Consider the following 14118-nt stretch of genomic DNA (forward strand, 5'->3'; position numbering starts at 1 on the left):
AGAAAGAATGACCGCATCAAGTATCTGCTTCCTGCAGCAAATCTTATTTTCACCTAGCAAATGCACATCCTGCAAATCGTTGCAGGTACAAACTTTAAACTCTCACAGTGGGGAGTGAGCACCCCAGGCGCCCCTGGAGCAGCACGAGGGCCGGCGGGCCCCTCGGGGGAAGCCTCTGCTGAGAGCGGAGACTCAGTTCTCCCACCCCGAGCAGAGCGTGGCCGAACGTCCCGCTGGTACAGAGCAGGCGGTGGAGAGCAGGGAGCCTCCGCAGACTCATGCGGTTCGGTCCCAGCACGGAGCTGCGCTGACCACGACCGGCCCGTCTGCGCACAGACAACCCCTCCAGGAGCCGGTGGGCATCCTACGAGCTCGTACCGACGCCGGATTGCACCCACTCCATCCTGACTAGTCCTCGCCAGCTAAAACCAGAGAGAGAGCTGAGACGCTTTAGCAGCTTGTGTAAATAGTTCCCTTATCCATAAGCTTTGGCAAACACTTTAAGTTAACATTGGTACAGAATAGCTCCACGTCAGGTCGGCTGTTATCCCATTTACGGTAATGCAGCTGAGGATGAGATAAACCTTCCCCGGATCACTTTTCCAGGCAAAACCCTTGAGATATCTCCAGCCACTATCATTACTGGAGACCCAGAGAAACTGTGATAACACTGTCCTGCGCTCGCTAAGCGTCTCGCCGGCCCCAGGCTGCCGGGCACGAAAGCCCCGACCAGCCCACGTTATCGGCCCCAAGGCTAGGACCGAGCCGGCGGCTGGTGGGGCAGAGGCAGCTCCGCTCCTCCTGGCAGAGCCTCCCCCGACGCCCGTGTCCTTCTCGCTGTCTCCCAGTTACTGACGGGGAAAGGAGGATCGAGGAGGACGGCCCCAGCCCGGGATGGAGCTGCTGCCCCCAGGGAGAGCTGGCCATGGCCGCCAGCTCAGAGCTGCTTCGCAGGAGTCCCAAAGATGCAGTCCATCCTCAGCGGTGAGAAGGCGTTAAGGGCAAACTTCAAAACCCGCCGGGGCCGCCCCGGGGGGGTCTGCCATGCGCGCAGGCTCCCGCCGGCGCAGAGTGAAACGTGGGGCCCGCGCGCCGCCTCCGCTTTCCTGCACGCGCGGTCAGAAATCCCCTCCCTGCCGCGGCCCCGGCGCTCAGCCAAGAGCAGCCGGAACGGCTGCCACCAGCCCAGGCCCCGCGTGCCCTGGGCCCCGCGATGGTGGTACCGCAGGGCTTTACAGCTGTCGCAATTTCCCCGCTTCCCACCACCATCCCCCCCAGCACCAGCACCGCCACGACGTGCAAGAAACGAGGGGTCGGCATTTTCCCACCCGTGAGAAAGCGCTCCCTGCTCCCAAGGGGGACAAGGATGGGCCGTCAAGGCCGTTCGTCCCCTTCCTGCGCCCCGTGGAGCGCCGCTGCTTTGCTCTGCAGCACCTGGGCACAAAAGCTGCCGGCTGGTTGAACCGCTGCCCTCCAAGGGGAGTAAATTATCAACGTACTGGGGCAGGGGAAAGAAACGGATGAAGCAGGGCTGACAGGTGAAATCTCTCCAGCGAGGATATATCCTACGCAGCCCACGCAGGAAAGACTTGAGAAATTGAGGAACTGATAAAATAAAGCTAAATTAAGAAACCTTTGCGGCAGCAGAGACTGACAGCTCTGGCAGGCAGCACCACGGATGAACCTGCAGCCTGAAGGAAGGATGTAACCTCATCTGGTGCCGCCTCTTCTACAAAAGTCGGTAGTTTATAGGAACAGATTTTGTTATCTGACCAGGGCAAGCCGAGCCCAGCCCAGCCCAGGAGCCGGCGCAGCTAGGGAGAGGGGAGGCTCCTGCAGGGCTCACTGGGGCCCCACTGAAAGCAGAAGTTACCACAAGCACACATGCAAACACGCACAAGCAAGACATTATGCCAGGTGGACACACAGTTATTTGCTTCTGTTCACAGCTACAGCACCAACGGAGGCAAATTCAGCCCAGAAACATGCACGCGCGTTTGTGCTTCCACGTGCAGGCCTTGAGTCTTGGAAATCTGGACCAGGATTTTTAATTAACCCTGGAGAGGTGGAGAGCAGCCTTTTATCCATCAAAGGATGTCCTAAGCCTGACAAATACTCTCATTCCGGGAAGGACATTTGCCCCGTGTATGCAATATTTAGGGCGACACGAACTGAGACGTTCTTAATAAGCTTCTAAACCAGCAGCGCTGTGGGAGCTCAGTGCCGGAAGCAGATGTGACTCACAAAACTTTGCCCAGGTTATGCAGCACCTACCCGAAAGGATGCAGGCAACTGGTCCCGCCAGTCCCTGGGAGACTCCCCACAAACCTGGGGCTCCTCCTTGGCTTTCGCCGCCCTCGCACCAAATCAGCGTTTCACAATTTCCCTGGGGAGCGGGGGTATCCCATCACAGGTGTGACACGGCCAGCCTCAGCCGGGAAAAACGCCTCGGAGCCGCACGCGAGGCCGCGGGAACACCCTGGTGGGCCGGGAGCCGCGCGGCCAGGGCTGCGCCGCAGGAGCTGAGCCCAGCGACGGCGGCACGTTGGCAGCCCCACAGCAGCAGGCTGCTTGGACATCTCCCAAGGGATATTTGGAAAATGTCAAAATAGAAAGTTGTTGAGAAAAACTGGCAATGTTTCCATTAGGGCAAAGCCTTGTGACCAGGTTGAAACGTTCTTACTTCAGCAGTGCTGGATGGGAAAGTTTGATTTTTCAGGTCAAAATGTATTTTCATTTAGAAGTGTCAATTATTTCATATTGTCAGGAAGACACCATCAGAACTGAAACATTTAGAGGAACCTGCCTCCCCTCCTCCTAATTTTTAGACAGAACATTCTCAATTCCCGTGTTTCACTCCCCTTTGAGGACCCATTTCCAAACCACAGGATTTCCTCCTGGAAATGGGCACCCCAGCTCCAGGCCCAGCAATTGGGGTGTTTGGGGTACTCTGGGGGGGAGGAGGGGTGTTGACAGGGTGCAGCCCCCCAAGCAGCATGGGCAATGCCGAAAGCACTCTCCAGCCAGCACAGCTACCCCTGGAGCCCGGCTTCTGCTAGGAGAAAAACAGAGTAAACCCACCACCAGCAACAGTTTCAGAAGGAATTTCATGGGCCGAAGGCAGAAGCCAGGCTGGGCCCTGCCTTTGCCCCTCACATCCCTTCTCCCACTCACACCGTGGAGCTGCGATGGGTTCATCAGCGCACCCCCCCCACCCGGGGCAGCCCTGCTCTGGCTGGACCCCAGCCCCAGTGCGGGGGCCCTGCTCCCCCAGCCCAGGCTGGAGCATCCCCAGCGTGAGGGTCCCACTCCCCCTGCCTGGCACAGAGCAGTCCCGGTACAGGGGGCCCAGGGTCGAGGCACCCATGGTATGGGGGGGCCAGGGAAGGAGCACAGCCGGGGTAGGGGAGTTCTCACTCCTGTTGCCCAGGACGGATCACCCCTGGTGCAGGGGGCCCTGGGTCTGTGCACCCCAGTGCAGGGAACTCATGGTCAGTGCACCCCCGGTGTGGGGGGGCCCAGGTCAGTGCACTCTGGCTGCAGGGGACTCACGGTGGGTGCACCCTGGCTGCAGGGGACTCACAGTCGGTGCACCCTCGGGGCAGGGAGTCCCGGGTCGGTGCACCCCGGGTGCAGGGGACTCACAGTGGGTGCACCCCGGGTGCAGGGGACTCACGGTGGGTGCACCCCCGGGGCAGGGAGTCCCGGGTTGGTGCACCCCGGGTGCAGGAGACTCACGGTGGGTGCACCCCCAGGGCAGGGAGTCTCGGGTCGGTGCACCCTGGCTGCAGGGGACTCACGGTGGGTGCACCCCCGGGGCAAGGAGTCCCAGGTCGGTGCACCCCCATTGTGTGGGGGACTCACGGTGGGTGCACCCTCGGGGCAGGGAGTCCCAGGATGGTGTACCCCGGGTGCAGGGGACTCACAGTCGGTGCACCCTGGCTGCAGGGGACTCACAGTGGGTGCACCCCCGGGGCAGGGAGTCCCGGGTCGGTGCACCCCGGGTGCAGGGGACTCACAGTCGGTGCACCCTGGCTGCAGGGGACTCACGGTGGGTGCACCCCCGGGGCAGGGAGTCCCGGGTCGGTGCACCCCGGGTGCAGGGAACTCACAGTCGGTGCACCCCGGGTGCAGGGGACTCACGGTGGGTGCACCCCCGGGGCAGGGAGTCCCGGGCCGGTGCGGAGAGCCCCCGGCCGGCCCCGCGGGGGCGGGCAGGCTGCAGCCGGGGGCGCTGCCCGGCGGCGGCTCGGGGGTGCAGAGCACCCTCTCCCGGCACCGCCTGCGAGCAGCCGCGGGGACTTTTTTTTTTTTCTTTCCCCTCCCTGCCTGCCAGCCCCGGCCGGGGCGGCTCGTCCCTGGCGCGCAGCGGAAGCGGCGGCGGGGGGATGCGGAGCCCCGCGGCCCGCCGCTGAGCGCCGCGCGCCCGCGGGCCATGGGCTGCCGCGGCAGCTCCCTGCGCTGCTGCCCCGCCGGCGCCGGGGCGCGGGCGGCCGCCAGCCGGGTAGGGGCCGCGTGCGCGTGGGGTCCGCCTCGCGGGCGCCTAGGGCTTGCGTGGGGTGGGCTTTGCGTGGCGTGAGTTGCGGTCCGCGTGGAGCTGCGGTTTGCGTGGTGTCGTGGGTCGCGTGAGGTCCGGTCCGCGTGGGGTCGCGGGTCGCGTGGGATCCGCTCCGCGTGGGGTCGGGGTTTGTGTGGGGTCGGGTTTGCCTGAGGAAGAGTTTCGGAGGGGTCGGAGTCTGCGTGGGATCGGGGTTTGTGTGGGGTGGGGGTTTGCACAGAGCGCCGCTCGCATCGCTGCGGAGTCGGGCCCTGGCCGTGTGCTGGCGGCACCCCGCGTGGGCCCCCCTGCCCAGCGCAGGGCAGCGGCCAGGCTGGACGGCACGGCTGCCCTGGGTGGCGTGTGGCCCTGCGGGCGTCGCAGCTCGGGCAGCGGGCACGGCGGGAGTCAGCAGCCACCTGCCCTCCTGCACCCCTCCGTGCAAAGGGGGAGAGCCCCCACAGCTGGGAAGGCCAAACAGCGACGGGGTGCAGACCTCAGGGATGGTGATTCGTGCCTGAAAAGCTGGTACTGCTTAGAATAGGGATGGGGTCCCCAAACCTAGACCTTTGCTATACCCCCCCCCAAGACCCCCCTTGTGCCATGTCCCCCCTCATGCTGAAGGTGACACTGAGGCAGGGGAACGCTTTGAGGCCAGCAGATCTCCATGTGTTGGTCTGCACCAAAGAAGTCTTCTGTAAGTTAAGCCTTTTTTTAGCTCCAGAAATGATCCGCTGCTAATTGTTATTACTTTTTGACATGTTCGTGACTCGAGGGCTGCCTGAGCGCTCTGCCGTTGGCCTCGGAGTTGTTTGTGAAGTCGGATGTGCTGTGCTTACTTGCTGTCTGGTATCAGTGGGTTGTGACCGGTCGCTGGAGGGTGACAAGAGCAGGAGGAAAGTCAAAAAGGGCCCGAGGTGCGAGCGTGGCCCTTTGCACGAGCGGCCCTTTGCACGGGGAGGGACTGAGAGCTCGGCCCCTGGGCGCACGCGGCCCCCGCACAAGCCGCTGCCGGGGGGTGCGGGGGGAGCAGGCTCGGAGGAGGCTCCTCCGGTCCCAGAGCCAGCAAGTGTCTTTATTTACAGCACTTGCGAGCTTGGCTGCTTCTCTGTATCATGGAAAATATACAGTGTTCGCTGTGTCATTTAAGATCAGACGCTTCCGAGCGCCCTCTGAGAGCCCACGAGAAGGGGGCATGGGACGGGGGAAACGGCAGGCGAGAGGCCCCAGGTGTTGAGAGTGGCGCGTTTGCTGAAATGAGGAAATTTAAGTCAATCATCCGGGGACGCCTCCCTTCCTGCGCTCACCCACACCCTGGCCGTTTCGCCCCAGCGCGTGGGGCTGCTTAGCAGGGTTTGTACCCCCTAAAACTTCCCTGGCGCTATGGCGACGTTGCAAGCTAATCCGGAAAGCGCCACCGAAAATCCCCTTTTTGCCATAAACAGGTACAGAAGGCCGTTGAGCCGCGGCTGTCCGTGTCCTCGCGGCCCGGCTGGGTGGGCCCAGATCCCAAAAGCGCAGGGTGAACTCCATCACCCTGCCGTGCCCTGATGGACAGGGTGACCCGGGGGAGCCGGTCCCTTTCGGGTTGCTGCGGGTTGGGGGAGCCCCAAAACCCGAGGGGTGGCAGAGCCGAGAGGGCAGGGTCGTCTCGGCCGCCCGGGCGCGGAGGTCCGGCGCGGGGCTGCTCGGGCGCTGCGGGGGCTGCACCGCGTCGGAGGTGACCTTGGGGAGCCTCGCGGGCCGGGTGGGCGGGCTGCATACCAGGCGCTCCTCGCGCGCCGGGCCGGGCAGCCTCCGTCCTTCCTGCCGGCGGCCGCTCGCTCTGCGCGGAGCCGGGAGATAAGGATGCACCGGGGCAGGTGCCGCGCGCGAGAGCCCCGCCGTCCGCCCCCGACTCCCTCGGCTGCTCGCCGCTCTGGGACGCGCTGCTGGTCTTTGGTCCGCGTTCCCGTCCCGAGAGATGCCGAGATGCCTTCCTGAGAGATCAGGGCTTGGAAACCTGCCAGCGCTGGGATAAATTTATTTTGGAGATATAGGAACTATATGTAGCATCAGGAGCCAGGGAAAGGTCAGAATGCAAACCTCAAGACTTCTCAACGGCGTTAACAGCTTGCAAGCCTGTGCTACAGATTTAACTGCACAGGAGGTGATACGTGTTTTGTATTACAGCGTTGTAGGAGAAAAACCAGGAGCAGACGGCAGGAGACAGGCCCAGCAGAGCCGTGCCAGCGGTGAGCAGCTGCTGCAGGTCCCTTGGTGATACTGGGGTTACTGGCCAAATCCCGTCCCCTTTCTCCCCAGCCGCAAAGCAAAACTTCTCACCTAGGAGCAGGGTCGGGATTGAATTGCTCGTTTCCCGTCTCTTGATGATTTCATTCTCTGATGATAATGTTGCATAGTTTAATTGCCTAATGTAGCTGTAAAACAAGAAAAGAGGAAGAAAAATACGGTAAAAACAACCTCATGCTAAAAGCTAAAGCAGGGGCTGCAGCTGACAGCAGTGCATCTGCCCTTACGCATGCCTGCTGGCTCGGCGCGCGGACCAGCTCTCGCAGCCGCTCACAGGTTTTGAGGTGGCTCAGGCTCTGCTGGAAATCCTGGCCAATTGATCCATACATAGATTTGCTCCAAACCTTTAGAAATATTTGAGTCTAAGAATTTGGATACTTTTTAAAAAAAGCTTTTAAAATTGGAAGATAACTTTTGTCACAAGGAGCCTCTTCAAACCTGAATCCGGAAGTTTTCATGCTGAAGCATTTAAAAAAAAAAGTACTGCTGCCAATAGTCTGCGCCCACAGGACGTTTCAATTTGGACCAATTGGTTCTTCCCAAAGCCGCTCTGGAGGCACCAGCTTAAGGCGCCTTTGTAGTTCAGATAATTTGCAGCCACGTTTTGTGTGCGTTCCTCCCGTCGGGTCCTCTTTGGCGATGGAGCTCTCATCCAAGAGGACAACGGAGCGCTCGGGAATCAAAGTAGCTCCAGACACCGTTTTAGTTGCTCCTAGAGGTAGGAAGGGTGCAGTCGCTTTTAGCCTTGGGGAAAGTATTTAAGATTTGTTTGTTTGTGCCTACACAGGTTCTCCCTCCCTTTAGTCATTTCTGAGTTAGATCCAGTTATCAGAAATAACCTTCCTTGGCCCGGGGCCGGCTCCAAGGCCCCTTCCCGCTCCCAGCAAGCCCCATAGTGTCCAAAAGCCTTCAGGGCTGTGTGACCCCAGCGTGCCAGAACGGACACCCTCACGCTTTAGTCGATCGCAGGAAAAGCTCCGAGGGGGTTTCTGAGCTTCCCCAGCTGCTCCGAGGTTTGCAGGCCCCTTCCTCTCCGTCTCGCCCATGCGCCGCCCCACCAGACCCCAGAGCGCAGTAAATGCCCACGTCTAGTGACTGCTTCTTGTTCCCGGATGTCTCCCCATCACCGCCCAGCTCACCCCGCGGAGACGCAGGAGCAGGCGCCAGGGCTCGGAGCGCGCCCCGGACCCCGGTCCGCACCGCGGGCCCCAGGGGTGTGGGGGAAAATGGCTTTTCCCCACCGCAAATGGGATGCAGATCCTTTTTGGGGCAGTTTTCCTGTCCTCCACCGGCTGCTGTGCGGGGACTGGATCTGTCACGTTGGGCCAGATCTCCCCGTTCCTGTGTTTTGGACTTTGGGGGCATTACTGGCCAGCACGTGAGCCCCTGGGGCGCCCTGTGCGACTCTGCTGCTGGCGCCATCCTCCAGCCCCTGGGGTTTTGGCCTCGAAGCCTCCAGGGACTGCTGCACCGGCGGAGGAGCCGTTTCACACGGGGCTCTGTGCCATCCCTTTGCTTTCTGGGGTGGTGGAAGGAGCCGGTGGCTGGGGCGATGGGGTCAACGCGGATCCCAGCAAACCTGCTCGTTACGTGGGGTCAATTAAACAGGAGGAGGGATGCAAATCAGCAGGGCAAAACCAGGGGGAGCCCTGGGCAGGGGCAGCGGGGAGGTTACCCGGTGTGATGAGCAACTTGGTCTCTGATGAGAAACTTTCTCTCTGCAGTAAGGGGGGTGACTGAGGCCCACGGGGTCCCAAAGGGGCCTGCCTCGGCCCCGGGGGCCGGCCGTGCCCGCACCCTTGCATCCCGCGCTTCTTCCGCGGACCGGGCTCTGCGGCCACAGGCAAGTCCTTGGCAGCAGCTCCTTCATGTGTGCTGCTTCTCGTTACGTTCCCGTTTCCTTTTCTTAACGCCTGGGAAGGGCTGCAGCTATGCGGTTCAGGTGAGACGCACCGCGGGCGGGCGGGCAGGTGGGTGGCCGGGGACCCGCGAACGGCCCTCCCTCGCGCTGCTCTCGGGCAGAGCTGCCGAGGCCGTGGCGTGATCCCGGGACGTGCCGTGGTTTGCTCGGCAAGCCGTGCCGGCAGCAAGAGCAGACCTGGCGCGTCCCGGCCGCCTCGCTCTGCCTGTCGGGGCCGAATTCAGCGCCGAGTCCGCTAAAGCCATAGAAGGGAAGATAACGCTGTGCTTTCCCAGAGGCTCCAAGTCTTCCTGCTCTCCCTGGCAGCTCCTCTTCCCGCCAGCTGGAAAAGGGGGGCCGCGAGGCTGGCGGGAGCAGGGGGGCAGGACTGTCTGCCTTGCGTTGCTTTTTTCCCCAGCCAAGCTCCCTAACCCGGTTCGCGTTTGGCCAGGCGTCGCGCTGGCCCGAGGGAGGCTCAGCGCCACGGCGGGGCGCAGCCGGCGCGACGTGGCCCCCGGCCCCGGCGGAGCGGCGGCAGCCTGGCAGCCCCGGGCGTCCCGGCGTGGTTTGCCGCGGGCCGGAGCGTGGTGCCGTGCCCGCAGGTGCACCCCGTCGCCCGCGGCACGGCCGCCCCCCTGCCCGGAGCCCCGAGCCCTGGTGGGCGGCGAGGGCTGGATTTGCCCCCGCGCCGGGGAGACAGCGCTGCAGGAGCAAGCGAGCTTGGCTTTCATCCTCCAACAGCAGATAAAAATACATCTCTCTCTCTCTCTCTTTTTTTCTCTCCCTCCTCCTCCCCCCGCCGTAACTAAATTAAGCCCATCCAGGGGCTGGAACAAGGCCCGCCGAGCCGGGCTGCTAAAGCCAGCGCTGGGTTGTATCCCGCCCCCCCGCCCCGCGGCCGCGATGGAAAGTGTGAGACGGCGGCGGCGGGCTCCCGCGCCGCGTGCCTGCCCCCCTCACGTCACCGCTCGCCCTGCGCCCGCCGCCGGCCCCAGCCTTTGAGGAGTCGTGAGGCTGCGCTTCGGCTGGGATCGCCGCTGATTTATTGTGGTTTTTCATTCCTCGGTCCTGCCTGGCCTCTGGGCTCCGGCACGGGCTGTCTCGAGGGCGGGCTGTGTAAAGCGCCGGCACGTTGGTGCGTTTGTGGGTGTTGCAAAGCGCCCGGGGCCTGGCCGGCCCTGAGCATCCCGCGACAGTGGGAGCGGGGCGGAAGGGGCGCGCTGGAGCCGGAGCCCTGGAAATGCTCCCCGCTCGCCACCGCCAGCGGTTCAACTGCCTGAGCCCGTCTCGCGCCGGCGTCTTGTCCGCTGGGTTTGCGAGCATCCTCCGTGTTTCTCAGGCCTCCCAGAGGCCAGCAGAGGAGGCTGGTACTGCTGCATGGGCCAAGTGTCCTGCCTGCACCCTGCAGCAGCGGGGGCTAGGGGCGGTGAGAAGCGGCGGGGTGCAAGCTTCCGGCTTGCGTGCGTCCATCCGTGCATCCACCCGGCTGCGACTCTCGGCAGTTGTTTTTCCATCTCGGCGTGGCGCGGGACCAGGCCTCCTCTCTCTTCCAGAGACAGCTGAAACCCCAGCAGCCGAAGGGAACAGCTTCCAAGGAGCTGACAGCCTTGAAGACAGAGAATGGTGAGAAGCAAGTTTGTGGCTCCCCCTCCCACCCCATGCTTTCTTGGCTCTTTTGCATCTTTAAAAGCAGTAAAATTGACCCAACAAGACAGCAGTTAGTACCAGTAGCCAGGAGGCCACTGGGATGATGACTCAAACTTCAACCTGGCTGTGGCACGGGGAAGCAGACGGTTGCACGCAGTCATCCTGGGTAGATGGGTTATCCTCAAGGCAGGAGGCCTAACGAGGTGCTGGGCTACGTCCTCTTTGAGCCTGCCAACGCCGTCCCAATTAGCACTAATTTGGGCTTGCAATGGGTGGGGAGAGGGGTGATATTTCTCCAGTAGGGACAGGACAGAGAGGGCTTGAACCTGGGCCACCAAGCTGCCGGCAGGTCGGCTGCCGGGTTCGCGGGATCTGGCCGTGTTTCAGCAGCGTTTGATTGCAGCCCATGCCACCCCATGGCCTGGAGACGGGAAGGAGAAAGCCATATGGCTGGAGGAGCAGAGGACGGAGATTGCAAAAATCCTTCAAGGACACGAGGAGGAAAAGGAGAGGCTGAGACAGGTCCACCAGGCAGAGACCCAGAGACTTGCCCAAGACGTTAAAATCCAGGTAGGAACAAATCGCAGGGCCGAGGCTCTCGGGAACAGCAGGCAAGCAGGGTGTCAGTCGTCCGGTCGGGACTTTCCAGGCAGCTCTCACGGACCTGGCACAAACCAAGCGTGGCATAAGTGTACCCTGCCTTATCCCGCTTAGCTGCGCTGGCCTGCCAGCGGCGGCTGAGGCTGGGACGCGGCGAGGCGGCTGTGCCTGTTCCTGGTGCCCGGGTGCGATTTCCCCTGCGTGTTGGGGCGGGCAGGGCACAGATGCGTGCCGTGCCTCAGCTGTGGCTCCGCGTGCCGTGGGATGCACCGCCGCGGACCATGCTGGCTCTGGTCTCCGTTTGTCAGGCCCTGGCTGCTGTGCCGAGAGCATGAGAAAGCCCCAAACGCTGCCGGGCTGCACCGTGTGTGAGAGCACTCGTCCATCCGTTGTATCCCCACGTCAGCCTCTGGCTCGCATAAGCAGAGAAATGAAACGTGTTGCTAAAAATAGCAACCCAGCCTGTCCCCCGGGGGAGAGGAGAGATGGAGCATCCCTTGCACTGGATCAGACACTTAGGGTTTATCCTGTCTGCGGCTTCCAGGTGGAAAAGGGGAAAGACTTGGAGCTGAAGGAGCAACTCTCTGAGCTGTTCAATGCCTTGAAGAGAGAGCACGAAGGGACCCTGCAAGGTGCGTGCGGTCTCTTCAGGGGACTGCTTTCCGCCTCCCCCAGCCTGCGTGTTGGTGTCTCTGCCCGTTCTCCACCCCGGCCGCCCTGCGGGTGCCCTCAGTGTGTTGGGGCTTGGCATCACTCCGCGGGGACTGCAGGCAGCGGGATGCGGTGCCTGCGTTGCTCTGTGGTGTCACGGGTGCGGGCCAGGCTGGCTCCTCTGGTGTCCTTGCGCCCATGACACTCTGTTCATGTGTCCCCGCAGAGCTCCGGAGAGCACACGACCAGGAGAAGTTGCTGCTGACAGAGTCCCACCAAAGGTCCCAGGAGGCCTTACAGGTACCAACAGGGAAATCCCCTGGGGGGATGCTGGTGGAGGGCTTGAGGGACTGTCTCCTGGCTCTGCCACAGTACCCACCCCCATCTATGTAGCTGTTTCAGTCTCTGGGGTGCCCCAGGGACCTGGCCTCCAGCTCTGGGGGTTATTGGGGCATCGTCTTCCTGTAACTAAGCAGCAACCTGCTTGAGAGGAAATCCAAGCCCAGACACCTCCTTTCCCACTTTTTCCCCTCCTTGGCTGCCCTAGGAGACAATAGATGCCTTGAATTCCCAGCTGAAGTCCTTCCAGGAGAAGATGAAGCGGGTGGAGGAGTCGCTCTTGAGCAGAGACTACAAGAAACACATCGAGGTGCAGGGAAACACGGGACTGGGCACCCCTTCGGGTTTGGTGTTAGCAGGGTCTCTCACCTCCATCAGTTTGGCCCGAAGTGAGGGGTGCTGCTCTGAAGGACCCCAGCACCTGGGTGGAGGAGCTGGGGCCAGGGGGGCTAAAACCCCATGTCTGGGAGTCACATGGGCTGTTCAGGTCCCTTGCACACGAGTGGCTGCAGTGAGTGGCGAAAGGTGGTAGGTTGCGGGTACAAAGGGATGCTGGGAGGAGAATGGAGCTGGCTGTGAGCACTGGCCCACAGCAGTCATCTCGCCACCGTGCAGGGGATGACCGGAGGCAGAGCCGTGCATGACTGGCCTCGAGTACCCCGGCCAGCCGCAGGCTGCTGCATCTCTCCTCTGCCCCGCAGGAGCACGGGAGTCCCAGCCCGTTCTGGGAGCAGGAACTGGAGAGCCTGCACTTCGTCATTGAGATGAAAAATGAGCACATCCATGGCTTGGACAAGAAGCTGCTGAACCTGGAGACTGTGGTGCGTTCAAGGGGCGGGGAGGGTGGTCACAGATGGGCTTTCCTGCCTTTCCAGCTCTTCTTCCCACTTGAATCCTCTGAAGAAATTGCAGCCAGAGCGGAGGTGGAAGGAGTTTGGTTCCTCCCTCCAGCCGCTGGCTCCTTGGAGCAGGAGCGTGGTGGGGCTACGGGCTCAGGGCACAGCCCCAGCGCCCCCAGCGAGCTGGTGTGCATCGCTACGGGGAGCTGGGGGCGCATGGAGCCGGTGACAGGCGCCCCAGGACTCCCCCTGACCCTCGCGCTCTCCTGGCCTCACCAGGTGGAGCAGAACTTGCTGCTGGAGGAGAAGGTGAAAACCCTGCAGCAGGAGAACGAGGACCTGCACGTTCGCACCCAGAACCACTTGATCATGACGAGGTAATTCCCCAGCTCTGGCTGGTCCCTCAGGCCTCAGCACGCTGGCTGGGGGTGGCAGAAGGATGCCGGCGCAGGTGGCATCTCCCGTGGGAGAAGGGGCCGCGGTGGGGGGGGGGGACACACAGGTGCTCTGGGGGCTGGTAGGAGCAGCTCCATCTGGGGCGCTTTGCAGGGCGCGGGGCGTCCCTTCGTGCTCCCTTCGCAGCATGTGCCGTTTGCCTGCAGGCAGCTGTCCGAGGAGCTGCTGGCTGCCCGCGGGGCCCTGGAGAAGGAGTCCCAGCTGCGGGAGCAGGCACGCCGCGAGAAGGAGGAGCTGCTGTACCGCGTGCTGAACGGGGGCGATGACTCCTCCTTCCCCATCCCTTCTGCCGAGGTGCCCCTCGTCGCCACGTAGCACCCCGTGCCCCGGCCCACTGGAGGGGCTGCCGGGGCCTTCCTCCGGGCACACAGACCTGGAGCCGCTCTCGCACGCGCCTCTGCTCCCAGGACAGTGCCTCGGATGTGGCGATGGAGCATTTTGCAGGGCACCTCCAGCCTGCTTCCCACCTTGCTCGTGCCCTCCCTCCGCCGCAGGGCTGCAGGCTGCTCCAGCTGCCCCGTGCATCCCTGCCTCCAGCACTGATCCCCCGCGCACGTGCACTGGAAACCATCTGGGCTGGCAAGGGGGTACATCTGAACCAGTGCTCGCTCTGGGCAGGAGCAGCGTCAGCGTTCTCCAGGAGGTGATCAGACAAGTTGGTTGCCCATGGGGCAGACAGGACAAGGATGAGCACTGGGTGGGTGAGGACAGCCCTGAGGCCAGGAAGGAGCTGAGAGGGAGCAGGTGCCAAGCAGGGGGACCCAATGTTAAGGGTAGGTGGCAAAAGGTGGTAGCTGTGCTGGTCCCCGGCCAAGAAGCCTGCTGGAGATGGAAGGTAATAGTGGGGAGAGGTGCCC

The 14118-nt window shown here is 62.6% G+C and overlaps 1 protein-coding gene across 1 annotated transcript; it reads left to right on the top strand.

Moving 5' to 3' along the window:
- The first annotated feature begins 4406 nt into the window (after nucleotides 1-4406).
- CCDC69 (coiled-coil domain containing 69) lies at nucleotides 4407-13769 on the top strand. Its single transcript, XM_068959779.1, has 9 exons — nucleotides 4407-4504; nucleotides 10283-10352; nucleotides 10780-10946; nucleotides 11521-11608; nucleotides 11854-11927; nucleotides 12175-12276; nucleotides 12668-12787; nucleotides 13085-13182; nucleotides 13408-13769. Exons 1-9 carry the CDS (start codon nucleotides 4436-4438, stop codon nucleotides 13574-13576), a joined length of 957 nt encoding a protein of 318 aa, XP_068815880.1. The 5' UTR covers nucleotides 4407-4435; the 3' UTR covers nucleotides 13577-13769.
- Nucleotides 13770-14118: the final 349 nt, after the last annotated feature.

The sequence above is a fragment of the Struthio camelus genome, chromosome 13 (genome assembly GCF_040807025.1).
Source record: "Struthio camelus isolate bStrCam1 chromosome 13, bStrCam1.hap1, whole genome shotgun sequence".
Taxonomy (NCBI): Eukaryota; Metazoa; Chordata; class Aves; order Struthioniformes; family Struthionidae; genus Struthio; species Struthio camelus.

Bases quoted from the DNA above. Each gene is read 5' to 3' on its own strand.
- CCDC69 (XM_068959779.1), top strand. From the start codon at position 4,436: ATGGGCTGCCGCGGCAGCTCCCTGCGCTGCTGCCCCGCCGGCGCCGGG. The intron at 4,505-10,282 runs GTAGGGGCCGCG...TCTCTCTTCCAG, and splicing joins CGCGGGCGGCCGCCAGCCGG to AGACAGCTGAAACCCCAGCA. The intron at 12,277-12,667 runs GTGCAGGGAAAC...TCTGCCCCGCAG, and splicing joins ACTACAAGAAACACATCGAG to GAGCACGGGAGTCCCAGCCC.